At 38.8% G+C, this 27,964-nt stretch overlaps 1 protein-coding gene across 2 annotated transcripts in view; it reads right to left on the reverse strand.

The window, feature by feature from the left end:
• Positions 1-27,964, reverse strand: part of b4galnt4a (beta-1,4-N-acetyl-galactosaminyl transferase 4a) — a 192,671-nt gene that overhangs the window by 108,779 nt on the left and 55,928 nt on the right. For both annotated transcript variants that reach the window (XM_079859705.1, XM_079859704.1), the window contains exon 2: positions 23,784-23,896. In XM_079859705.1, coding sequence (XP_079715831.1) covers positions 23,784-23,896 — 113 coding nt within the window. The remainder of the gene's footprint in view (positions 1-23,783; positions 23,897-27,964) is intronic.

Genomic DNA, 27,964 nt, shown 5'->3' on the forward strand with positions numbered 1-27,964 from the left:
CTGATATAAAAAATTGGATGACTAGTAATTTCCTACTACTAAATTCTGAAAAAACAGAGATTCTAATCTAATTATTGGACAAAAAACTTCCTCTCGTAATAACCTAGAATACTGTCTAACACTTGATGGCTGCTCTGTCAAGTCTTCATTGTCGGTTAGGAACATGGGTGTGCTCTTTGATACCAATCTTTCATTTGAAAGTCACGTGTCTAGTATCTGTAAAACCGCATTTTTCCATCTTAAAAATATATCGAAATTACTTCATATGCTCTCAATGAAAAAGGCGGAAAAATTAGTCCATGCGTTCATGACATCAAGGCTAGATTATTGTAATGCTATTATGGGTGGTTGCCCTGCACGCTTAGTAAATAAACTACAGCTGGTTCAAAACGCAGCAGCTCGAGTTCTTACCAGAACCAGGAAGTATGACCATATTAGCCCGGTTCTGTCAACACTGCATTGGCTCCCTATTAAACATCGTATAAATTTTAAAATATTGCTGATTACTTACAAAGCACTAAATGGTTTAGCTCCGCAGTACTTGAGCGAGCTCTTAACGCATTATAGTCCTTCACGTCTATTGCGATCTCAAAATTCCGGCCAGTTGATAATACCTAGAATATCAAAATCAACTGCTGGAGGTAGATCCTTTTCCTATTTAGCACCAAAACTTTGGAACAGTCTTCCTAACATTGTCCGGGAAGCAGACACACTTTGTCAGTTCAAATCTAGACTAAAAACACATATCTTTGGCCTATTATACACATAACACATGATAGACTTCTATAATTCAATGTTAGGCTACATAGTTTAGGTCAGCCGGAACCGGGAACACTCCCCATAAATCCCGATGTACTTATTACATCATAAGAATGATGGCATCTACGTTAATATTAGTCTCTCTGTTCATCCCGAGGTTTAACGCAGTCCGCCGTATCCAGGCCGTATCCAGATCTGATGAAGGACCTGCGCCTGGACACGACGACAACACAGTCCTGAAGTGTCAATTAGGCTCTCCCCTGTGAAACCCTCCTTCCCTTTACCTCTGTATAGATAAAATGTTGTTGTTTTATTTGTACAGAGTCACCACGTGGCTACGCAGACGCAATAAATAATTCTGTATTATACATTTTTAAGGCCAGACAAGTAGTTTGTTGAGGGTTGATTTGTAAAGAAGGACTACACGCCTGCGCACATATATATTAAAATGTGCATACTGAACACATGATGCGCATGTGCGCAACGTCGGTGTTTGCGCAGAGGTTGCGTAGGTTTGCGTAGAGATAACTGATAATCGTTTGCATCCTTGGAACCTATTTCCGGTAGTGCTTTCTCGAGACACCAGGCACTGGTTTGTGTGGATGGGCGGCCGGAGTGCGCTGAGGGTTTTCTGTTAGAACGGTGTCGTGTCAGCGGCTCCTAAGTTAATAACTAATGATCTTCACAACGGAAGTGAATCAATCAATCAAAACTAACTTTAGCTGGACAATAACTTTATCCTAGAGCTGCTGTAAAGCCAAAACAATCTCTGTATCACTGTAAAGCTGCTTTGAAATAATTCATATTGTTAAAAACGCTATATAAATGAAGGTGACTTGACTTGACTATTATGTCATCAACTCTTGCACCTGGGCAGCTCTTAAAACAGCTAACATATGGACATTTTACGCTCTCATAAAGAGAACTGCAAATGTCTAAGACATGAGCTAGAGTCCGTAAATAGAAAATTAAGAAGACAAATCATATTTAAATAAGTCCTCTGCAGAAAACTAAAAGCACCATCAAAACAAAGCATTAAGTACATTGACAAAACAATAGAAAACCATGCATATAATTCATGAGCATAATGTTGGAAGTAGAACAGCCGGGCTCCATTACGCTGGCCTTGATCTCTGGAGAAACAGCAAGCTGAATGAAGCTTTTGGCTCCAAGCAAGAACAGAAATCAACAGCTGAAGCCTGTTCTGTTGTTAATATTTAAAGGTGTGCAAATAAAGGCTAATTCTAAAATTCTAACATGGCATTTCCCAACCCCAGCGGTGATAGCACGTTAAAAAGCTCTCAGTGTTTTAGTTATGATCATTTGAAGTTTAACATTAGTTTACACTGTGATAAAGAAAAATCAGGTACGTTTAGAACTTTAAAAGTGTATTAATAGTTTGTAAAATGTTTCTACTTTTTCCCAATGCTGTGCTTCTATTTATTTTTTGCATTTCTTTCAGTTGTTGCATACCATGGTGCATACTGTACTTTTCACCCAGAATTTGAAAAATGCAAAAACATACAATAATAATAAGAAGAAGAAGAAATATTATAATTATTTGCCACCTACACTGTAAAAAATATGTTTTATGTTTTAACTAATCAAAATAGGTTAAACAATTTTCAACTTTTTTCATAAGTTCTACAAGATTCAGGTCATTATTTAAGTAAGTTTAATGTCATTTAAGTTGAAATGACTTAAACATTCAAGTTGTTTGTACTAACATGTACGAACATGCCCATTTTCGTAACAGCCAGCCATTTTCATTTAGAGTGCCTCCTATGGGCAGAATATAGGCCTAAACTACTGTATATTGCATATAATCACTATAAACTCACAGCCTACCGCCAACAGTATACACACTTTGAAGTATGTATATGTTATATAAATACAGGATCATTAAGAAACATAAATTCCTTGTCATTGTATCATCGCAGTACTATATGTTTTTGTGAGACTAAGACGAAAAATAAATTGAAAAAGGGCTTGGAGATATAAAGTGCATTCAGGCTAACAATGCCCATCAAAGAGATTGTCGAAAATACAAAACTAGATGAAAGTGTAAATTAAGAATGCCAATATCAGTTGGGGCCACGTTTGCAGCAGGATGAAAGCAGTGTGAAGAACACAGTCGAACCCTCTTGAGCGTTTCCTATGATGCATTGATCATTAAGCTAATCGCGATAGTCTTTCACCAGCAGAAGCGAAATTGTTCAACTGGATGAGTTCTCAAAAGACTGTCCATTGGGGAAATCAGTTATAATGAAGAAAATAAACAAGTTATGAAACAATGTTGCATTGTTATTTTACCAGTCAATAATGAATTAATAAAAAAATGTTCCATGACCCTTGAGTTTTTTTGTTTTTTTTATTTTATTCTATTGCTGCCTCCCGGTTCGCATACCCTAAAACTATGTACTCTTTTTGTGAAGAAAAAAATGTGTTGTTTTGAGTGTATAGCAGAAGAGCAGGCAAGTTTTGGGACATTCTGCTACATCATAAAGTTGCATTTTGAAAACCACAGCCCACATTTTCTTTTGGCCACTTTTTATTGGGACCTTTAACCTACATGGAACCTTCCCATTGCACAATAGAACAAGTTTTTTTTAGGTTATTAACATTTCACACTAAGAAAAAAAAGGTTATTTTAAGAACTATTCACAGAAAGGTTCTTCTATTGCATCACTACAAAAAGCCCTTTTGGGACCATTACTTTTAAGAGTGTTCTTAATACCACTTGCCTCTGACTAGCAATAGATATTTAATTTGGTTATTTAATATTCAATTCACATTTATTTGTATAGCGCTTTTCACAATACACGTCGTTTCAAAGCAGCTTTAGAGACATATACATTCCACATTACAATTCAGAGTGATCTGTTATCAGAGGTAACTGTCTAAGTTATGCATTTCAGAAATGTACATAAACAAAATCACAGTTAGCGAGAAATGTGAATTTAAACAATGTAATAATTCGAGGCAGAAACAACGAATCCATTGAAGTAATGAATACTTGTTTGTTAACTAATGATTATCACATTTAGAAAAAGTTAGCATTGATCCAGAATATGATCCACCATAGATTCCTTTTCCAATAGATAAGACATCAACACAAAAAAAGAAAACAATGTTCATCGAACCACTTCATAGGGTCTTTCAACTACAGTTTTCATTGGGCTTGAGGTATTAGAGTGCCTCAATATCAAACACACATACGCATACACGCACATGCAATCTGTCCACCGCCATGGCATATGTTGACTATTAGTCATCAGCTCCACCTCTGAGGGCGTCCCATCTATGACAACACCGTTCCATGCTTGCTTCTATCCCGCAAAGCCAGCAGGTACAAAAAACTAATTAACAGTCATAAACAGAACAACAGCACTTGCAGAGGACAGCTGGTGGTGCTGTCATTTAGTGGGAGGCTTGGACCCCTTTTTCCATTTATAACAATAGAAAAGTGTCTGCAGTCCATTTGTAGACTCGGACAAAGGGGCTAAGAGGGTGAGCGGGGGAAATCGATGCTTTTGCAGGGGAGATCAATCATGGGGCCGGCAGGCTGATAAAAATCAATGTGAAGTGAGGGCCATGGGTTGTTTTTCAATAGGAGACAGTGCATTATGAACTGCAAACATAGAGACAGTAACCAGGGTGGACTAGCTTGTTTCTCAGGAGAGAGCCTGCAATGACTTCTGAATCTGGGGTGTAAGCCAGAGATGGTTTTGGAGTCAGATGGCATCCTTACAGACCACTAACTCTGTGTCTGTTCACTAACACATACTGCAAACAAAAATGGCTGTACAATTAGCAACTAGCATACACAAACATACAAATAGGGCCTGTGCATGTTCATCTGTGGTATCTCTACAATTGTTCATGGACAGACACCTGTGTCCTGTTAGTTTTATCCAAGCTGGTCTATTATTGTGGTATTTCAATTTCCCACATTTAAACGATACCTTACAAGTGAACAGTCGCAAGTCACTATGTCAGTCAGATTGTTTCTTCACACAAAATGGATATAAATTCATGCTGATAGTCTCTGAGACAACTGTAGAATACACAAATTATATTAGGGGACACAAAGTCCCCCTGTGGGGAGAATCAAGCTTTTAATGTTGTTTATATGCCTATGTGGTGTTTTTAATGTGCTTTTAGAGTACCTATCTTGAGTACCTATAGAGTAATATTGCATCCTTCATATCTCCAAAAAGTCTTTTGTTTTATTAAATTTTTAACAGAAAGATAGGCTGTACCGAGTCTTTCCGGAAAAAAACGAGCGGCTGGGGGCGGGCCCTGTGGGCGAAGCTTAGCTGTGCTAACGCGCCAAGCTAGTGACAACACACAGAGACATTTGTTCAACAAACAGTTTTACTCACCGTCCGGTTCCAACGCACGACCGCGAACCTTTATCATTGTGACTGCTCGATCCTTAAGCATTAGACGATCTGCAAATCCGTCGATATGGGCTTTGTTTATAAAACAATCATCGTCGCAGGGAACAACAGTCTTACACAACTCCGTTTATGCTCAGGAAAACAAACTCCATCCACGGGTTCCTTAACGCTGGGTTCTTTGGGAATCTGTGCAGGGTTGTCTTGCCCTGGCAACCAAAAACACACTTCTTTGGTGACATTGACTTCCCAAAAGCCGGGCAGGGCGCTTTGATGGCGAACTGCTTTCACTCTCTTGCTCTAGTCTACGAGTGCGCGCGCGGCCGCGATCTTACCGGAGAAGTGCCCTTAGGACCCATATAAGGAAATTCCGCCCTATCTTACGTAAGACAGAGCCATACTCGAAAAAAACTTTCCGAAACTTGTGACAAACCGGAAGGAGTATTTTTGGAACAAAAATACTCCTTCAAACGTACAACTTAGTTTTTGAAACTTTGTCCATGTTTAGCATGGGAATCCAACTCTTTAACAGTGTAAAAAACTCAGTATGCATGAAATAGCATTTCACCCCCCCTTTAAAACTGCAGTGAACCAAAGACAGTCTCAAAAACACAGTTTGAAATCGCTGGTGTTTCTGACGTCACAAACTACCTTGTAACCAATCAGGTCAACGTGTGATCGTCAACGAGTGGATCTCTGACCTGGAGCGAGTGAGTGGAGGCGGGGCTAATTTACATATTCATAGAACTGCGTATACTAAATGATTCAAGGGTGTAGAGTTATATTCAAGTACTCTTTTTTTTATATTCAATATTTTTTTTCTCAAGGAAAAGAACGCTTATATATGTACTTCAAACAAGTCAGTTCACTCGGCGGCCGTTTTGTTTATCCCCCCAGACAGCTATTTCTAGTCTAAGTACAGCATTTACTTGAATGTGGAAATATGGACATCTTCAAAAGTCTTTGTCATACGTACAGTGCAAAAATCTTTTGAGCTTTAGTTGTTTGTTTTCAAGTAATTTTAAGTTGTTTTTTTCTTTCAACTTAGCATGTTAAGTTTTCATTGCCTCAACTAGTTTGTAAGTTGGACGACAGATCAAACGATAGACGCTGGTTCGTCAGCCATCTTCTTTTCACAATTGTCAAATTTGGTAAGTAAATGTTTTGTTCTTATTGGTTTAAAAACTTCAAAGCAAAAATACCACTTTGTTGAAAGAACTTTTTTATAGTTTATGTTTCAACAGGAAACGACTCAATTTCAATGGAGTTTTGGGTTAGCATGTTGCTAAGCTGACTGCACGTGACTGAAAGAAACATAAGCCCTTTTCACACAGCGCGATTATCCCGGCAAATTGCCGGGAAATTGCCAGAACGCCTTCTGTGTGAACGCAAACACGACCCGGGATTGATGCCGGGTTGGGGACCTAGTAACATTGCCGTGTTCAGTCCCGGAACGCGCGCTGTGTGAACAAAAGGCGTAATAATGCTGTGTCGTAGTGATGACGCTGAAGCTGGGATCGTTCGCCAGCTGTGAAAGGGTCCGTAATGCGCAAGTTTATGATCGAATCAGAGAAAAAAATGCACAAGTGTGGTTTCTCGAGAGATAAATCGCAGCTCATAAGCAAACTTAAGACGCTGATGAGACATTACAAGTCACATCGATGTCAAGTGTCTTTATGGGATTTTTACGGGTTGTGCGTAAACACTCTCTCTGATTCCGGAAAATCACTGGCAGTGTGAATGAGCCGAAATCAAACGAACCCGGGTCAAATCCAGGATCACTTTATCCGTGTATTTTCCGGAATCTCTGTGTGAAAGGGGCTATAAAAACACATCTCCCACAGTTACATTATATATACATACTGGATTATACAGAACTATTTTAAGTTTTTCCTCTCAGTATTCTTATTGAATAATTCAATATATTTTTATATTTATGACATTTTTCTTGTCTCCATGTAAGATTTATTGTTTTACTGAGCAAGCAAGGTATTGTAGGAGTAAGGAAGGCCACCTTTTGGAAATGCCTTTGCAATGTAAGCGCGTCTGCGATGTTGCCTCCGTAGGCTACTACTAACTAGGTCTTGCAACAGAGTAACTGTCTCACCTTATCTTGAGCTCTAAAATGATTCAGGTGTTGAAAAAAATTGTGGTTAGCCAAGGGGTATTTATTGAGATGGTTCAGAGATCAAGAACTTAGTGGAAGACTGCAAAGAATTACGATACTCAAAGTTGAGTCTGTTGAACTTTAAGACAAGTCTGAAAAGTCAAGAATATAAGGTGGACTGAAAATGATAATTCAGTAACCGGGGATGCATTCAGCCTGACAACTTGAACCGAAGGTGAAAAAAAAATCCAGAGATAGAAGCAAGAGGTGGAGGTGGACACTGATTATGCTATGACTTTGTGTGGGTGGACAAGAAATGCAAGCAACCAATGCCATTCCCCAGACACATATTGCATGATTGAGGTGTAATTTAGGTGGAATAAACTGTGTCGCAATAGTTCAGGGTTTATTAAATATTTAAAAATAAATAATCACATTTAATAATAGTATTTCATTTAATATTAGGGTTTGGGGGTCTTTAAATAACGCAATTACTAAATCTATGTAAAATGACACATATTTTATTAATGTAGCTCACAGGCGAGATATAATTGCATATAATGCATAATCAAAAAGATTTAGTATGAGCCGTTAAAAGAGTAGCAATCCGCAAATGTTGTTCAGTAGTCAGACAAAACAAAAGAAAAAGATGTAACAATGAGAAACATGCTTTCTTTGAAATGTAAGGGAAAAACATGAAAGCATGCAGCTGTCCCACAGGAATGAAAGACAATGCAGACCTTAAAAACATGCATGCAACGGCAGAGCAAAGGAGCGAGGGAAAAATAAACGATTAAACTGAGATTTTCACATCAATTATTCATCATGCTGAAGGCCTCAGTGCTGCAAGGCTGCCAAATCTCATGTCAATGTTTCTTTGCCTGGTACTTCAAACAAGTGAGACTACCAGAAAAAAAATATCCTTTACTATTTTAGTATCTTTAGAGAGCTTTTTCGTTTTCTGCTCTTGTTAAACTTTCCTGGATAAGGCAACGATGTTAAATCATTAGCATCTCCAGCTCTGTGTGTGGTTGTTCAATCTGTTGACTTTGGTCATGCTGAAAGATAACAAATACTGTGTGTATAGTCTTAATAGCTATATAAGTAATCTATGATAAAAGTAGCTCTAAACCTTATACTAAATGAGACAAGGGTGTAGAGTTAAGGAATTAACCTTTAAATATGTGATTTTGGTAATCAAATGTGAGTTTTAAGGGATAAAATGATTGACTACACGGCGACTTTAAGCAACACAACTGTTTCCAACACTGATAATACTACTAATAAAAATATTTCAACATATTCAGCAAATCAGCATATTAGAATGATATTTGAATTAGATGAATTAGAAAATCTTGTGACACTGGAGTAATGATGCTGAAAATTCAGCTTTGCATCACAGGAAAAAATTCCATTTTAAAATATATAAAACAATTTTTTTTAAGTTGCAACAATATAACTGTTTTTATTGTATTTTTTTATTATTAAATAAAAGCACTGAGCAAAATATACTTATTTCAAAAACCTTTCTTACCTAACCTTTGCTTAAGCTTTTGAACTTAAAACTTGTTTAACGTTTTCTGAACTTAAGCTTACCTACCACAAGCTTTTGAAGAGTATTGTACTTGTCCCAATACTTGGGAAGACAGTGTAACTATCCTGAACATTTCAGTTATGGCACATTAGCTTAAAACAAGCTCTTGTAAAGACTCTTCACATCTCTGACAGAGTCATCACCAGAGTTTGAGCCTTAATCATTGACCTTGTCCTCTGGCTAAGCCTGAGAACCTCTTCAGAGAAGGCAGAGCCCATGAGGATCCCCCCACCAGGGCCCTAAAGTAAATTGGTTTCAGTGCCTCAATCCCGTCCTCATTCTGGTCATGAATTAGAGGAGGAATAGGGCTATCTGGGGTGCCTGCAAGCCACCGAGCTTTCATACACAGCATAGTTTGACACGAGAGCTGCCTTCTCTGTCCCCCAGGAACCTCCTGGACGACCTGTGCTGTCCTTCCCTGGGTTTAGCCCATTAGCCGCAGGGTTTATGAAGCACGGAATGAAGAACGAGTCTGAATCACGAGGAGCCGATCAGCCCGGGGGTCCAATGCATTCTGTGACCTTTGAAATAACCCCCAGTAAGGGGTCAATCAGAGCCAGTGACATCTCCCAATTCCTCATTCTTGCTGATAAATTGGAGACTTCAGTATAAACAGATGGGATAAAGGAATATAGGGCACCTAAGACGCAGAAATATTTTCAGAGCAAAAGAATGAACGAGAAAGAGGGGGTCATTGGTTTGCTGTCATTGGTTAAAGCACTCCAATCTTCTCAAATCATTTCTCTAGAATAAATCAATTATTCCTAGATCTACTACGAGAGTACAGCGGAAAAATCTTTTTCTGCCCTGAGGCATGTGGGTTTGTGTAGAAACAAGATTGCATCAGATGCTGAGATAGATCCGTCACCATAGTGCTTTTGAGTTAAACAGGGTGGAACGCACATGCAAGACATATTACAAATTGTAACATCTAAAATATAGCATTTATGTTTGTTAAAGGCCCTCATGTTATGCAATTGAAAAACTGAGGTGCTGTTGAAAATGTTGCCCCGCTCTGGTTTCCTCCACAATCTACTTCCAAATTTTTAAAACAACGTTATATATTTTGATGACTTGTCAACTTAAATGATCCCAAATGTTTCCAACAATGTTTAAATCCCTACAGAGATTTTAACCAGTGTAATGGCCTGTGTCATTGCGTCGGCTGTCAATGACATCATATCCGCGTTACCCTTAAATTTCCGGATTTACTTCAATAGAAACCATGAAGACGCTTTAATATATTATGCGTTTTATTAGACAGGTAAGCAAATGTTTGGATACTTTTATCGACAAAACTAATCATTGTTATATAGTTACAGCACAATCAGAAAGAGCTTTATTTGTAGTAACCGTAATACAGCATTTTCTCCACTATACAATATTTTAAAATGAATTGCATGCCATTTAGCAACAAGTCATAAAGCTTTTATTAAAATGATATTCTAATATCGATCTAGCTTACTGCAGTGTGCAACAAGTGTCTCATAGCAGCCAACGAGCAAACGCACAGAGTAACGATAACAACTTTCAACACACTCAAACGTATTTAGTATGATTGTTTTGACCAAGTAAAACAGCGCTGCATTACTCAATTTTAATTTGTCAAATAAAGAGACCTTATGAGTAGTAATTCAGCACTTGCGGCTGTTTTAATAGAATAAATAAAATAATGTTTAAGTGATTAAACATAACTGTAACAAAGTTCAAGTTCAAGAAAGAAGGAACTCAGACGTTAAACGTAAGTTTTAATCGTAAAATAAACAACAAAACACAAAGAGCGGCACTAGAAGATGACTGCGGCATTTAAGCATAATAAAACGTAAAATCTCTCCAAGCTCTCAACTCCGCCCTGCTTCATATCACAGTAACTTTAATAAACCTTAAAATTTAAGGTTTATTTCAGCTCATCCATGAGCATTTCTGCCTGAGTCCCATCGGACTGCTTTCCATCAGCCGTGGAAATGAAGACGACAACTCCCATGATTCCACGCTCATTCATCAAGCTGCGCCTTTGTTATTGTTTTTAAAAAGCAACCTCTAGCGGCGAAACGTACATTATGTGCCTTTTTAAATTGAGCTGGAAACTGCCGTGAATTGTAAGAATAGGTACATTTTTGTAGTCTTGTAGAAATGTATATATAGAGGCACATTTTTACAATGAGCCTAGGTTGTTAATCCCTTTTACCTTTATAATTTTTACTACCCTTTTCCAAGTCTGTTTCAAATTACTTAAGACATCATTTTAAATCTCTATCCACAAAAAAAAAACACAATTTAAACAATTACATTTAAACAAAGCCTATTGAACTCCCATGACCTAATTATCCTCTTTCCCACAGCACAGCTTTTAAAATTTAGTTTTTTAGCATTTAGGCAATTAGTAAGACCTATTGGTATCTATGTAAAGCTCATTAAGAGGTGTCTCTTGGCCCCATATGAGCCTTATTGACCTCACAGCAGACAGGCTCAGATATTGATTTAACACGTCATCTGTGCTGGCCAAAACTATATTGACTGCATGGTTGCCTTTAACCGCCACTGACGATGATTGACTAACTACTTTTACAGCAGTGTGCTTGAGGAAGACTGCCTGCTTACAGCAAAGGGCAACCTAAAAGCATAAGTTTATTAATTGGGCGGGCTGGAGCTGGAAACATCGGTCAATGCCAGAGTGACAGATGGTGTGGCAGGCCACCCCATTGCCCGTAAAGCAAAAGCAAGGCTGAAGAGCTTTATTTTTATGCCAACAAGTTTTAACAGTCAAGCCCAAAATATTCACTGCAAAAAGCTTTGAGTGGGTGAAAAGACACCAAAGTAATTAAAATCTGGTAAACCCTGAACATCAGCTTCCATTTTAGGAAATCACCTGAAATTCTCTCAACAGAACCAATGATTTGTCCACGTAATGCACACAACCGTAGACATGTTGCACAAGGACATGAAAAACTGGGAGAAATGAGTGATTGTGATTTGGTTGTAGTGACAGTCTAACAGTTTTATGTGGGGTGACATTAAAGGATTAGTCTCTGGACTCGAACCCTAGAAGAAAAAGAATCATCAACCATCTCCCTTGTGCCCTTGAGGAAGGTGCTTTTTGGTCCAGATGGACGATGTCCAAGGAGATCTATATTACCTAGAGAAAGCAATCCATTAGGATAGTTGCTTAGCTTCCGTGGAAGTACTTTCCAAAGTATGAGATTCAAAAATATATAGTAACATATAAGTAAAGTATAGTAAATCATGTGATCTTGTCATGCCCAAAATGTATAGCTTCTATGTTCTACAATATTTTAGTATTACTGTGAAGGATGCTGTAGTTGTGGGTTAAGTCCCAACTATTAGGTAACCCATAATCTGAGGATTTAGTTTGGAGTGTCGAATGTCATGCAGAGTTTAGCTCCAACCCTAATTAAACACACCTGAACCAGTTAATCAAGGTATTTATAAGTGCTAGAATCTTTCAAGCAGGTGTGTTGGAGCTAAACTCTGCAGGACGTTGGCACTCCAAGGGCCCTATTTTAACGATCTGAAACGCAAGTATCAAACGCGCTGTTGCTATTATACCGGCGGGATAAATTACTCTTGCGCCCGACGCAAATCTAAAATGGGTTGGTCTGAAGTAGCAACATTACTCATAGGTGTGGTTCGGGCGTAACATGAAATAAACCAATCAGAACGTCATCTCACATTCCCTTTAAAAGCAGGCGTGCTTGTTCCATGGCGGATTGCTATTATAACGGCGGATTTGCCAGGCGCACGCAACTTACATGATGGTAAAGGTGATTTTGCAGTCTTCAGAATTTTGTTTCCTGGTTCTTGACGGATGTAGTGAATTTTTCCCTAAACCTGACTATGTAGCGTCTGCAAATCGACACTTAATAAAAATAAATCAGGGTCTTCAAATCGACACCCATAGCGTCTTCCAATCGACACTTAATAACCTTTATACTCTATCTCTCTGCGTCTTCCGTCGACAACTGGCCGAGTCTCTTACTCTAACTTACTTGCTTCCCTAAACTGACCTGCTGCGCAGCAGTAATAACAGACAGACTTTCAGCAAATGTCCTTTAAATGCTTTAATCACGACCGGGAGAGTGTTCGAGCAGTTCTCAGAGAAACTCTCTCAAGAAGAATCAAGGCCGGAGGATCTCAGACAAATTCCATTGAGACAATCCCACAGTGCACAAGAATACAACAGTTTTTATAGTATAGAGGTATGGCATAAATGTCAGGCTGCATTACATAATTTCCCCACTATTTGATTGGTTCTTCATATGCAAACCCCTCTGTTACTAGATAAAGCAAACTTTGTTTTAATGATGACGTCATTTGTTAATCACAAGATTCTAACAGACTGTCTAGTTTCATTTCCCAAACTATGTTATTTATACACACATACTCAAAAGTCACAAGTTTTCCATTTGGTTTCATACAGTACATCCTGTTCAAATGTTAGATGTTAAATAAGGTTAGATGTTAGAAACATGGTTAGTTTAATATACAGTTTAAAATTTCCACGACACGGACAACCCACTTTGTCAGGTGTCCTTATATATGTGTCTTGCCACTATTTGTCAAACAGGTTTGATCCGTCATTACTACAATTAGCCTGAATAATTTGGGTAAATGTGTAAGCTAGATTTATGCCTATTTTTTCACATCTTCATGGACACCACAATGATTTCCCTCATGTGGAATATTTTTCCTTGTAATTATGAATGGTTTGCAAAAATGGGAACTACTGCGTCTGTGTAAATGAGAGAAGCAAAGTGTATGTGCGTTGTGCACACCCTACATTATGGCCAAGCATGCGCCCTTAAAATAGCATCTGAACGTGCCACTGAAAACGCGCCACTGACTTTAGACTAGGGTTTTCCTGGAACTGCAAAATAGCACCAGGGAACGTTTGCACCGGAACACGCCGCCTCTTTCCGCTGAACCGCCCCCGGGAGCGCGAGTTCATTCCCTAATTTACCGACGTGCGTCTGTGGAGGGAAAGGTCCGCTGTGCGTCGGGTGCAAAATAGGAATGATACATGCGTCGGTGTACAAAGTCAATTGTGCTGGGTGCAAGATAGGGCCCCAAGAGTGCTTTAATCTCTACTTTGAGATAAACATTCATCCAACTCGAACGCCTACACCTTGTCTTGAGGACAAATCTGAGTACATTACCTCAAGTTTCCTAGCTGCTTCTCTCTCATGTAAATCTTGACTTTCAGATTAATTTGGTCTTTCCTGACTCCCTGCATCTCCACTGCCTCTGCATCCATAAATATTGTAGGAACTGCTTGTGAACCAAGAGACCACCCTACACCTCAAATTCTGGTTGTGGTAGACATTTAAATGATCAAATGCGGTTAGCGCCTAAGTGGACTATTATTTCTTCTAGAGCCCAGTGGCATCATCAACCATTAACAATTGCATGGATTTGTAGGCAATTATAAGAAGACAGTGGCAACAGACTGATGGAGTGGAAGACAAATGGTGTGGAACTATTGTCCATTTGCCTGGAGACAACAAACCAACTTTGTTCTGTTGGGGTGTATAAGGTTTATCCAGTACTCGACAAAGTGAGTAGCTCTTCAGATGTCTTGTTGTGACGGACATTGACTGAAATGCTGAGCTCATGTACAAGGTCTCACCTGAAAGAAGTCCTCAGGGTCATTAAAATGGATGATCACCACAACTGACCTCCAATCCAGCACTGTCACAGTGCTGCCACATCAACCCTTGGAGATATTTTCAAAGGCAAGAGTAAGGTCAAAAGAGTAGAACAGATATATAGTGTAATCATTTACCCTCGTCCTTCCAAACCTGCATTACCTTCTTTCATCCGCAAAAGCCAAAAGGAGAAACAAATGTTCCTGCTCTATTCCTTACAAGGGAACCATATGGTGACCATCCACTGTCAAGCTCCAAAGAGAAAGGGGGTAAAGCACACAAAGTCATAAAGACTACCCTCATGACACTTCTTTTATCCACTCCTTTTGTGTTCCACTGAAGAAATAAAGTGATATGGGGAACAGCAGTGGTGTGGGAAATGTACAGAACTTTCATTTTTGGGCGAACTATTCCTTTAAAATTATGTGTTATAAAAAAATTGCGAGCTATTCAAAGAAGTCCAAAGGAAGAGAAGCCTTTGAGTTGAGGGGAATTGGGAGAATGTGACTAAATGAGTATACACATATAGCCTAGGCAAAGCTATTAATTAGCTCTCAGGCAAGCTTGTAAATCACTACATCCTTAAATTACTGTATATAAAAAAAGTATTTCCCTCTAATTCAGTCTCTGGTGTGCTCTGAAATGGAGTCCACATGCCTCTGATATTTTACATTCAAATCTGTAATTTTAGATATCACAGACTTTCTGATGGCCTGTCAGGACACAAATGGTACAGCTTGAAGAATTTTGTTGGACTATGAGAACAAAGATTGTGTAATAACATATAAGATAGATGCATATATATATATCAGAGTCCAAAAGAGTCCAAAACATCCCCACACACACAAAAACAATACCCTGTTCTCTTTACCATGAGTCTATGTTATTGGCGTAAGTTTGGAAATGTTCTCACAGCACAGCAGTGTACGGAGTATTCTGTGTTACCATGGAAACCAGTATCTGACAATTCGATGCTATAGATCCTACAGTGCTTTGCTAAAGGATTATTAATATTAATTAATTTTTATACAAATATACAACAAAAATGTAATGTGGCATTGGTTTGAGTCACATCTACAGGTGCACTGTAATTAGAATAGAATAGATTAGTAAATTAATTAAAGCTAAGTGAAAAAACATCAATGGACAAATTCAAACTTACCAAATATTAGACTAAAAGTGCCATAGGACTAAATGTTTGCAAATAGAGTATGCAGTTAACCGGTCTGCTATTTTAACAGAGGAATAAAATGTGCCAATTATTACTGTATATTAAATTGTATTATATTAAACAGTTATGTTAGTTAGTTATACAATATTTTTGTTTGTAATATTTTTAGAAGACATTTGAAAATGTTTTATGCAGTACCATCATGTACTCATCTCCATGTACATTTACAAAAATATTTAAGTTAGTCTGAAAAATTGTTACTGTATGAAGTTACGAAAGCAGATGAAATCTGTACACCTATTTCAATTATTTAAAAAAATTATAATCAAAGAAATGTATTAATATTCTGAAGGTGAACATTGTATTATTAAATTATGAATTTTAACTAAACACTTTTCAAACTTCTGGTCATAACTCTACATCATTCTTAATCTTCTGACTGAAAGAAAACTGCTTAAGGACAAACTTGTTCGTGTAGAGCCAGTGTGTGACATTGAGATTATGAAGCAGAACTAAACAGCAGTAATGTATTCACAGCACAGCACAGCAATGATAGATTTATCTCCACACACATAAATCACTCCACCAGCACAGCATCTGTCACAGACTCTCTGTTTGTCCACATCATCTTCTGCAATCTCCATTCCATTATGACTTGATAAATCCTTCCCTCACAGCTTTAAAGCCACAGAATTAAAAAACCTATGCTGTGGTTTGTCAAACGCAATTTGCTTATGAGTGTTGACATATTTCCTATCAAAACAGGATTCATAAATCCTACAAATTAAAGGAATAGTTCACTCAAAAATGAAAATTATCCCATCATTTGCTCATCCTTAAGCCATCCTAGGTGTATTTGACTTTCTTCTTTCAGCCGAAAACAATAGGAGATACACTATATTGCCAAAAGTTTTGGGATGTCTGCCTTTACATGCACATGAACTTTAATGACATCCCATTTTTAATCCGTAGGATTTAATATGGAGTCCCCCCCCCTGCAGCTATAACAGCTTCAACTCTTCTGGGAAAGGATTTTCACAAGGTTTAGGAGTGTGTTTATGGGAATTTTTGACCATTCTTCTAGAAGTGCATTTGTGAGGTCAGGCACTGATGTTGGACGAGAAGGACTGGCTCACAGTCTCCGCTCTAATTCATCCCAAAGCTGTTCTATCGGGTTGAGGTCAGGACTCTGTGCAGGACAGTCAAGTTCCTCCACACCAAACTCGCTCATCCATGTCTTTATGGACCTTGCTTTGTGCACTGGTGCGCAGTCATGTTAGAAAAGGAAGGGGCTGTCCCCAAACTATATGCTGAAGCATTAAGAGTTCCTTTCACTGGAACTAAGGGGCCAACCCCTGAAAAGCAACCCCACACCATAATCCCCCCACCACCAAACTTTACACTTGGCACGATGCAGTCAGGCAAGTCCCGTTCTCGGCAACCGTCAAACCCAGACTCGTCCATCGGATTGCCAGACAGAGAAGTGTGATTCGTCACTCCAGAGAACACGTCTCCAGTGGCGGTGGCTTTACACCACAGCATCCGACGCTTTGCATTGCACTTGGTGATGTAAGGCTTGGATGCAGCTGCTCGGCCATGGAAACCCATTCCATGAAGCTCTACGCACTGTTCATGAGATAATCTGAAGGCCACATAAAGTTTGGAGGTCTGTAGCTATTGACTCTGCAGAAAGTTGGCGACTTCTGCGCATTGTGAGCCTCATCATGCGCTGACCCTGCACTGTGAACGTGGCCTACCACTTCGTGGCTGAGTTGCTGTTGTTCCCAATTGCTTTCACTTTGTTATAATACCACTAACAGTTGACCGTGGAATATTTAGTAGTGAGGAAATTTCATGAATGGACTTATTGCACAGGTGGCAACCTCTAACGGTACCATACTTGAATTCACTGAGCTCCTGAGAGAGCGACCCATTCTTTCACAGATGTTTGTAGAAGCGTCTGCATGCCTAGGTGCTTGATTTTATACAACTGTGGCCATTCAATTATTTGGAGGGGTGTCCCAATACTTTTGGCAATTTAAATAATATGTATGTTAAATAATATCCTGGCTCTTCCCAGCTTTGTAATGGCATTGAATAGTGCCCGAGTTTTTGAAGCTACAAAAAGCACATCCATCCATCATAAAAGTAACCCATACGACTCCAGTGGGTTAATAAAGGCTTTCTGAAGTGAAGTGATGGGTTTTTGAAAGCAAATTATCCATATTTAAAACTTTATAAACTATAACCACTGGCTTCCGGCAACAACTGTACGCGTGTTCACGAGAGAGTCGAGTTCTGGCGGAAGGGTTACCTCTGACCCAACGTATGAAATAGCGTAAACTTAAGTTAGAATTGACGAACGCGGAAGCCCAGAGAACAGAGCAAAACAAAACTCAAGTCACGAATTAGAAGTCTAAAATGAGAAGTTTTAAAGAGGTAACCCTTTCGCCGGAACTCGACTCTCTCGTGAACGCACATACGGGCGTTGCCAGAAGCCAGTGGTTATAGTTAATAAAGTTTTAAATACGGATAATTTGCTTACAAAAACCCATCACTTCACTTCAGAAGACCTTTATTAACCCACTGGAGTCGTATGGGTTACTTTTATGATGGATGGATGTGCTTTTTAGCTTCAAAAACTCAGGCACTATTCAATACCATTACAAAGCTGGGTCAAACACTATATTGCCAAAAGTATTGAGACACCCCTCCAAATCATCGAATGGCCACAGTTGTATAAAATCAAGCACCTAGGCTTGTAGACCGTTAGAGGTTGCCACCTGTGCAATAAGTCCATTCGTGAAATTTCCTCTATTATTGGGACTATTCAATGCCATTATTAAGCTTGGAAGAGCCAGGATATTATTTAATATATCTCAGATTAGTGTTCGGCTGAAAGAAGAAAGTCATATACACCTAGAATGGTTTGAGGGTGAGTAAATAATGGGATAATTCTCATTTTTGGATGAACTATTCCTTTACTTTTTGTCAACCCGTACACTAGCATATAACTTCAAAGCTAGCAGATATGGACTAAAAGTCACAAAAATCTCTTTTTGCTTAGTTTATATTGATCTATGGCCGTGCAAACTGATTTCAATTGACACTGAGGGTTTATTGGTCTGGTAATGTGGAGAGCATTTGGACTAGCTTGTGTGTGACACTGCTTGAGATGAAAGGTGCTAAAAGCCAGGCCCCTCTGTGCTGTGGGAGGAACGGAAATGCAGCGAAGGCTCTTTTGAGAAACATCTTGGATGAGCGCAAAGTCCATCAATCATTTAAGCCAGTATGAACTGTATCATATTCCCGACAGTATATTCTCATCTTTTAGAGGTTGAAATGACCTGATATGTCCTCAGTAAGTGAAATAAAGTCAACTTTTTTTTAAGGATGCATCCATGTACTAAAAGAGCTTCTTGCAAAAAGTGGAGTGCAATTTTTATTTTCACAGACAGAAACAGTTCAACATCGAGCCCAGCATGGTTGAGATTCCTTTTGCTGAAATTAAGGCTGCACGACTTTTAAAATCACGTTGAGATCACTTCATAGATACTGCATCTTCACTAAGAATTGAGTACGCTTTTGCATTCACACTGCAACTGAATTTGAAAGTGGATTCAGATCTCTTTCTGGCCTCTAATTGGTGATTAAAGCAAAACAGGATATTTATTAAAAAAGATTATTTAACTGCCCTGGTAATAATTAAGTATGTATTATGGAAATAATAGACGTTAAAAGACTATACATGTGATCGGACACTTAATTGCATGTTAATTGCAATTAAATGTAAATGTATTATAGTTTAAATTTCTATTAAATGCAATTAGTTGAACTTCAGAGTGCTTATTTGACCCACTTCACCAGTATTTTTTTATATGTAATTTCATAATTACTTCTATTGTCTTTTAAATATGGTAAGTGTTCTGCCAAATGTACTGACAAGCATTTATAGTAAACTACAATATACTTGAATGTAATTTCTATTGAAACTCATGCATATATTTATGATGAAGTTACAATTTATTACATTTAATTTATTACATTTATTACATTTATCTAATTTATTGCGATCTCAAAATTCTGGCCAGTTGATAATACCTAGAATATCAAAATCGACTGCTGGCGGTAGATCCTTTTCCTATTTAGCACCAAAACTCTGGAACAATCTTCCTACCATTGTCCGGGAAGCAGACACACTCTGTCAGTTCAAAGCCAGATTAAAGACACATCTCTTTGACCTAGCTTTCACATAATACATTATAGACTTCTATAATTTAATGTTAGGCTGCATAGATTAGGTCAGCCGGAACCGGGAACACTTCCCAAAAATCCTGATGTACTCGTTACATCATAAGAAGAATGGCATCTACGCTAATTTTAGTGTCTGTGTTTATCCCGAGGTTTTCCTGCAGCCTGCCGGATCCAGGCCGTATCCAGATCTGACGAAGGGCCTTCGCCTGGACCGATGACAATGCAGTGCTGAAGTGCCAACTAGTCTCTCCCTATGGAGGATCCCACTACCACTCTACAGATAAGGCGTTGTCGGGAAAATCCGTTTCGCGTTCCTACCCCAAAGCAACAAAATAAAATAAAATTCTTTATCAAAATTTATAGGGAAAGACAAGTACTTTGTTTAGGCTTGGCTTGTAGGGAATTCCAAACCTGCATATATTCAAACGCACATAACTATAGAACCCACTCTAAATGCGCATGTGAACGCCATCAGTGTTTCTCACAGGTTCGCGTTTAAAGTCTGTGTAGAGGGAATGGTGTCGTCTTAGCGGCCCCTAATTTAATAACAAATGATCATTGCGACGGAAGCAAATCAATCAAAACTAACTTTAGATGGAAAATAACTTAACTCTGCTGTAAAGCCGAAACAATCTCTGTTACCTTAAATTATACGCTTATCTCTGTAAAGCTGCTTTGAAACAATCTACATTGTTAAAAGCGCTATATAAATGAAGATGACTTGACTTGACTTGACTAAAGGGATAGTTCACCCAAAAATGAAAATTCTGTCAGTAATTACTCACCCTCATGTTGTTCCAACCCCGTAAGACATTCGTTCATCTTCAGAACACAAATTAAGATATTTTTGATTAAATCTGAGAGTTGTCTCACTCCTCCATAGGCTTCTAAGGGACTGAATCTTGCTGGCCCAGAAAATGTATTAAAGCCCCTGTAAAGGCAATTCTAAAAAAAAAATTCTAAACACATTATAAATGTTAGAAATGTATTGCTAAATCATATTACAAAGACTGTGCACTGTGAAGTACTGAATTGTGGAGTTAGACCATTAAACAGTTTTTCACCGTTGCTGTGTTCCGGATTTTTTGGGCGGGGCTAGAACGGGGGCTCGATGACGCACTGGAGCCCCTGAGCTCCTGGACACGCCCCTACTTGATGACGCACTGGAGCCCCTGAGCTCCTGGACACTACTTGATGACGCACTGGAGCCCATTCACATCAGTTTGCAACTCAATCGCGAGTTACTGTCAGTACTATTAGTTACTACATCCTACAGTTTGCTAGCTAGCTATGCCTTCGTCACGGAAATGCGTATTACCTGGATGCGATCACGTACAAAACAGATCGGTGTCCTTATTTAAATTTTCGAAAAACTATCATATCAACAAGAGGTGGGTTAATTTTGTGAAGAGCCACCTTGATGGAGAGCTGAGGATCACCGCCAAAACCCGCCTCTGTAGTGATCATTTTACACGGGATAGTTTTATAAACTTTCGTCGGAGACAACTGGGATTCATTCACTGATAATCCGCTGTTACTGGTGAATGTGGCCGAACCGACTATCTCCCGCCTCTGCCTTCATCCTCCCGTCGCGCCGATAACTGGTGCCAACATCGGCAGTGCGTGCCCACTAATGAGTGTAAGTTGCCTTGTGTGCTTATGTTATAATTATAGTAGGTAGTCCAGGCTCGAACATGTATGGCTTTGTAAAACAAATTAAGCTGCTAGGAGCATCCTTTCCGGCTGTAGCGGTGACAGTTGAGTGTGGCGACGGCAGCGAGCTTTCCCGCGAGTGGGCGTGGTTTCAGTGCAGCCAGCGGACACGCCCCCAGCGTTTGAGAGCAGAGACTACTGCTCATTTTTTCAAGATTTTGATCGCTTATTTTATGTACTTGCCGGCTTTTTTTATCATTAAAATTTGGCTGGGTGGCTAATAACACATTTTTCTGTGGTGTGACAAACTCAGAACACATACTTAATTTTGACATTACAGGGACTTTAAAGACATCGTTAATATAGTCCAAGTGACTCCAGTGGCTCAATCTTAAGTTTATAAAGCGACGAGAATACTTTTTGTGCACAAAAACAAACAAAAATAACGACTTTATTCTTTATAGCGTAGCGCGTCTGTGTTGTACGTCACCATGTAGGCTCACTATTGGCCGACGCGGTCATGTGTGATACGTGGTGACGTGCAACACAGACGCGCTACGCAAAAACACTACGTGAAAAGACCCGAGGCCCAGAGAGAAGGAAATGAAAAGTGGAATAAAGTCGTTATTTTTGTTTGTTTTTGCGCACAAAAAGTATTCTCGTCGCTTTATAAATTTAAGATCGAGCCACTGGAGTCACTTGGACTATATTAACAATGTCTTTAATACATTTTCTGGGCCAGCAAGTTTCAGTCCCTTAGAAGCCTATGGAGGAGTGAGACAGGGCTCAGATTTAATCAAAAATATCTTAATTTGTGTTCCGAAGATGAACGAATGTCTTACGGGGTTGGAACAACATGAGGGTGAGTAATTACTGACAGAATTTTCATTTTTGGATGAACTATCCCTTTAAGTGCGGTGGCCGAGAGAGCTCAACGCACAGCAACTGAAGAAAACACATGCAAATAGAAAAAACACCTGCAAATTAAGAAAACATCTTCATCAGTTTCACAACACACGTGTGCTCCAAATACTCACAACACAACCAAATACAGGAACGCGCTGCAAATAACACAAGACCACAATGGAAATGTTTCCAGGGGAACCAAATAAGTGACGAACCCGGCTGGGATGTGCTTATTGCTCGTGAGCATCCCTATGCCTAACTCCCTTCGAAGGGCAGACGGTACAGCTCTTGAAGTGGGACTTTGGAGTGAGCACTTTATGGACTTTATGTAGCCATTTGGAACGCACTTGGTGAAGGGAGCAACGAAAGACAACGTAATTTCCTCATTATTTTCACCTAGGATGTTCCCATGACAACGCAGCACGGTGTCCATCAGCTGAATAGCTGTTCTTACGACAGAAATATAATGCTGTTAACATAACGGTATATATACATGTACATAATATATTTTTTTCTTTTTACAAAAAAGCTTTTAAAATATGTGTTATATATCTGTGTGTGAGTGTCTCAACTTTAAAACTTTGGACCCTACATTACCTAACATTTCTTATGAAACTTTTCTTTATGAAAATTTAAACATGTGTACAGTGTAACTGATGTATAGATTCATATCTTTCCCTCATGTTCTTTTTCCTCTATCTTTTTTATTTATTTTAGCTTTCAGCTCATTGTTCTTTTCTCATTTGTATTCTGATGACATTGAACACATTTTGTATACAGTATACAAGTTTTATGTCGTAAAAATGTAATCTCTGTATGTTTTGCAAAAAAAAAAAAAAAAAGTTAAAAGAAATAAAATAAAGTAGACTTTTGAGCTGTAAGCACGTCCCAGCCGAGTTCGTCACTTATTTGGTTCCCCTGGAAACATTTCCATTGTGGTCTGTGTTATTTGCAGCGCGTTCCTGTATTTGGTTGTGTTGTGAGTATTTGGAGCACACGTGTGTTGTGAAACTGATGAAGATGTTTTCTTAATTTGCGGGTGTTTTTTTCTATTTGCATGTGTTTTCTTCAGTTGCAGTGCGTTGAGCTCTCTCGGCCAAATTGTACTCTCTTAAAGTACACTTAAATGGCCTTTTATTTCATTAATATTATATTATCTTCAAGTACAGTTTTTTTAAGTATACACTACAAGTGTCTATTCAATAGAATTAAGCACACTTCTTTTTAAGCCCTGTAATTCTTTTGAAATTTAGAATTTTTGGTTAAACAATCTTACGGTGTTTTCGTCCTCCTGGCTGTTGCTGGCATCTTCGTTTTTGTGGTACTTGTCTGATGAACGCGAGTCTCTCTTACGGCTGGTGTCAGTTCCCTCGATTGGCCTCTCACCGTCTGTAAATGAGACATCGCACACATTCAGTTTATATTTCATCAGCAGTATTATTGGTTCTATATCATTACCATTTATATTGCATACAGCACACTGAAACTATGAGCTGTCATTATAGAGACTCTTCTGAGCAGTTTTAGATAATTCTCAGAGAGAACTCATGGAAATGGCTACAGCTGGGGTGCAAAATTAACACTTGCCAAGTGCCAAATGCAAATAAAATTGCCTTTGGCAAGAAAATGAATAAATAAACACCTCTCATCCACCTGGATGCCAGCAGCTGTGTAGGCACGTATTATGAAAAATGCCTGAAGAAGCTGTTTGACCAAAATGTTGTTTATCAAAAAATATTTGCAAGCTACAACACTATGATTGCTTTTTTTGTATCATTTTCACTATTTTGGAGAGGAATGGTGATCAGTTAGCCAATAGTCTCGCAGAGGTCAAATTTGACTATAAGCACAAGATCTGATCCACCTAACAGCTTTTTCAGAAAGGAACTTCCTTCATTGTTTTGACATCCTAAGACCAGTAAGCCATTAGGCTAACTTTTATAGGAATTGCAGCATAATGCACTTGGGTGACATGAATTAACCAAGTAAAAAGGATAATAGTACTCCACTAACAAAAAGTCCAGCAATTTATGTGGTTTTCAGTGTTTTAACAAGAAAGTGGCCTTGTGTCACTGACGACAGGCCAAATAACTAGCAAGTAAATGATGTGTGATCTTTCTGTAATATTGAATAATTTACATTTCAAAGTAAATTAAGAACATTTTGTTTTTATATTGTGTAATGCATAACTTGCATTCCAACCTTCCAGTTCTCGCTCCAGGCAAAAATAACACAACTCTGCCACCATGCAGCTAACCCACTCTGGTCTGCGTCGCAAACACAGAGAAGCTAAGTGCTGCAAACAATGAAGCATACCAGAGCTCTTATACTAAACACCCAACCTAGGCTCATTGTAAAAACGTGCATGTGGGCACATTTCGGCGAAACACATTCAAATTGAAATGTCCAGTGAGTGGGACTAAAAACATTTTCAGTTTATCCGAAACAGATAAGTGTGAATCTAGCAACATTTTATTCACATGGGTCGTCGTATGTATCACGGCAGTTCGAAAATGAAACGTACCACCTGCACCAAAACCCTACCCTAAACCTAACCGACAGTTTTAACAGAAACAAACTTGAGATAAAAACGCTCAAAAATCCATGCCATTTTAGCTTGCTTCCACAAGTTTTGGAATCTTTTTGTTGTGATGCAAGGTACTTATACAAGAGCAAATCTGCCCCAGGTGAGCTATTGAACAGCCATAAGGAGCTGGTTACCTGATGCAAATGTCAAAATGTATTATTTTACAAACAAAGAACTATGGTAAAAGTGTTTTGAGGTCATAACATAAGCCGCTTTCCGACCAAGTAGTTACAGGAACTCAGTTATAGGAACTGTCCACTTCTAAACAGTTATATGAACTACTCTCCCCCAAACTCGGTTTTGCTGTTTGCGTTCGCACTGGCCAAGTGACGATAGGAACTGGTAGGAGGGGTAAGGGAGTGACGCAAGCACGGTGACTTTTATTTTGACGGCGCGACGGACCTTTATTTTGGTGGCGCTGAGAACGCCAGAGCAAACAATGCTCGCATTCTCTGTGTTTATTAGTTAGCGATCTGTCTAACAGTACTGTTTAATATGTTATTAGATAGAACTGTTATAGAAAGTAGACAGTATATGAAAAAAGGTTATTAGCCTATGCCGTGTGGTTGATGTCCAGTGTTGCTAGCTGGGCAGATAAACATAATCATGTTTGGCTTGGTCCCCTCAAAGTTGCGTTGGATTTTCTCTTCAGCATAAAGGTTTAGAGACCCATCTATCACTGTTTTCCATGTTTGTATAGTTAGTTGATGGAGTAAATATATAGGCTATAATCTGTGTGTTTACATTCTAGCTGTTTTAAAAATGGCGGGTGCTGGTGTTCCGCGTGCGTTCGGTCAATCAGCGTACACTAACGTCACGGGGAGTTCCTATTGAGAGCCTAAGTCCCTCCCCTTCCGGTCGACCACCATGGGACCTTATTTCGGAAAAATATTGTATGGTAGTCAATGGCGAGAGACAACAAATATTTTGATCTCGTTTGAATTGTGCCCTGATTTACACATATGATGTTTGTCAATTTAAAAGATACATTTTAAAGTCAAGAAAGTCGCAGCTTGATATAAAACTGCTAAGGTATAAGACTGTGAAAACACGTAATTACAAAGACTACAAACCCAGAAGGCGCACATGGGACGTCATACCTTTTCTCTCAATGAATGAAGCTAACTTTACTGAAGCTAACGTCAGTCATTGTTTCTATAGTCTTACATTATAATGGTAACGTTACGCCGTCATGCCTGAGTGTTTTGAGCCAGAATACACACATACGAGCAACGGATCTTGTGACGTACATAATGGGAGACGAGAGATGTAGTTCATTGAGCAATTTTCACATAAAACTAAACGTTACTCTTCTGTTTTATGACAAACTGCGACTTTCTTTACTTTCATAATTACCTTTTAAATTGGCAAACATCATATGTGTAGTTCAGGGCACAGTTCAGACGGAATAAAAAGATAAGTTATCTCTCGCCATTGACTTCCATACATATTTTTTCCGAAATAAGGTCCCATGAGCCGGAAGCGGAGGGGCGGGACTTAGGCTCTCTATAGTGCTGGTTTAGACCCTACTCTGAAGTAGGACCTAAATTAGTTCCTCCAAATGGAGTTCCTAGAACTAAAATCGTTCCTAGTTCCTGCGGTGCGAACACGCCGACATCCGGGTACTTTAGCCAATAGTTCTAGGAACTGTGAAAAGGTTCCTCCGGTCGGAAAGCGGCTATAGTACTATGCACTGAACAGTGTAAAAATAAGTCTTTATTAATCAATAATCTGCCCTTGTTATCATTGTATGAAAAAAAATAAGTTTTTAAGGTTTTTTGTTTTTGTTTTACTGCCTCTAGTGTTCATTTCAGCTGAAAACTGCATTGAAATCTGAACATTGATTGAACATGAACACTGAACATGATTTATTTTGTCACAATGAGCCTAGGTTGTACACACCAGCATTCTTGGAAAGATGTTCGGCCAATCAAACTGTTAATCAAACTGTATAAAGTAATGCAAAACATAATGTTTTAGCCTTTAAGAAATATTTACACTATGTCTAGTTATTTTCACCAGCATTTGTCAGATATGGCACTAAGATAATTTTAGACTGGCTACAATCCAGAAACCAGTGCCACTGGGTCAGTGACACACTTCAGATGGATGGATTATGAGATTGTCCTCCATCGACTGCTATTAGGAAATGAGGATCACTCAGGTGGCATGGCAAAAAGCTAGAAGGATATACTTGGAGGTGTGCTAACATCGACAGATGGATAAAAGATATTTTCAGCAGTCAGACTAGGAGAGGGACTAAAAGGTAAATATGGCACAAAATCCGCCTTGACAGAAGCTCCTTATAAAAAGACACTGTGTGTCAAGATAATAAAATATCATTGCATGAGTGTTATTGCCTGTGGGGTGATTACGACTTCTTTACAAACACAGTCACACATACTATGAGCTAAACAGTTTAACAAATTAAGTTGTACTGAAACCAGAGGGAATAGGCTAAAGCTATAAAATATAATGAATGCTTCTCCTATAATAAAAGATTATCTTGATAACTACTGATTATAGAGGAAGGGCAGTTTGTGGTCACCGCCTGGAGGTCTAGGAGACATTATGTTTACACTAGCATGTGCATAGATGTCTGTGTGAGCGTGTGTGTATAGGACTGTCACTGATAAATCGATAAAATGTAAGATTGGGCCGAATGCACAAATTGTAAGAGTGGGCCTCAAAAACTCAGGCAGAGTTTAAATTCACCCACTGGATGCCTGGAAGTATAGGGCATCATTGATTTTCATTTATTATCTTGTATAGTATCTTAGCTATGACAGTGTTCTTCGACTTTATACTAACACCTAGTGGTATGCATGCAATATTATGCAAAACGTTTTTTTGTTATAGATTAGTGTACA

Source organism: Squalius cephalus, assembly GCF_949319135.1.
Source record: "Squalius cephalus genome assembly, chromosome: 23".
Lineage (NCBI taxonomy): Eukaryota > Metazoa > Chordata > Actinopteri > Cypriniformes > Leuciscidae > Squalius > Squalius cephalus.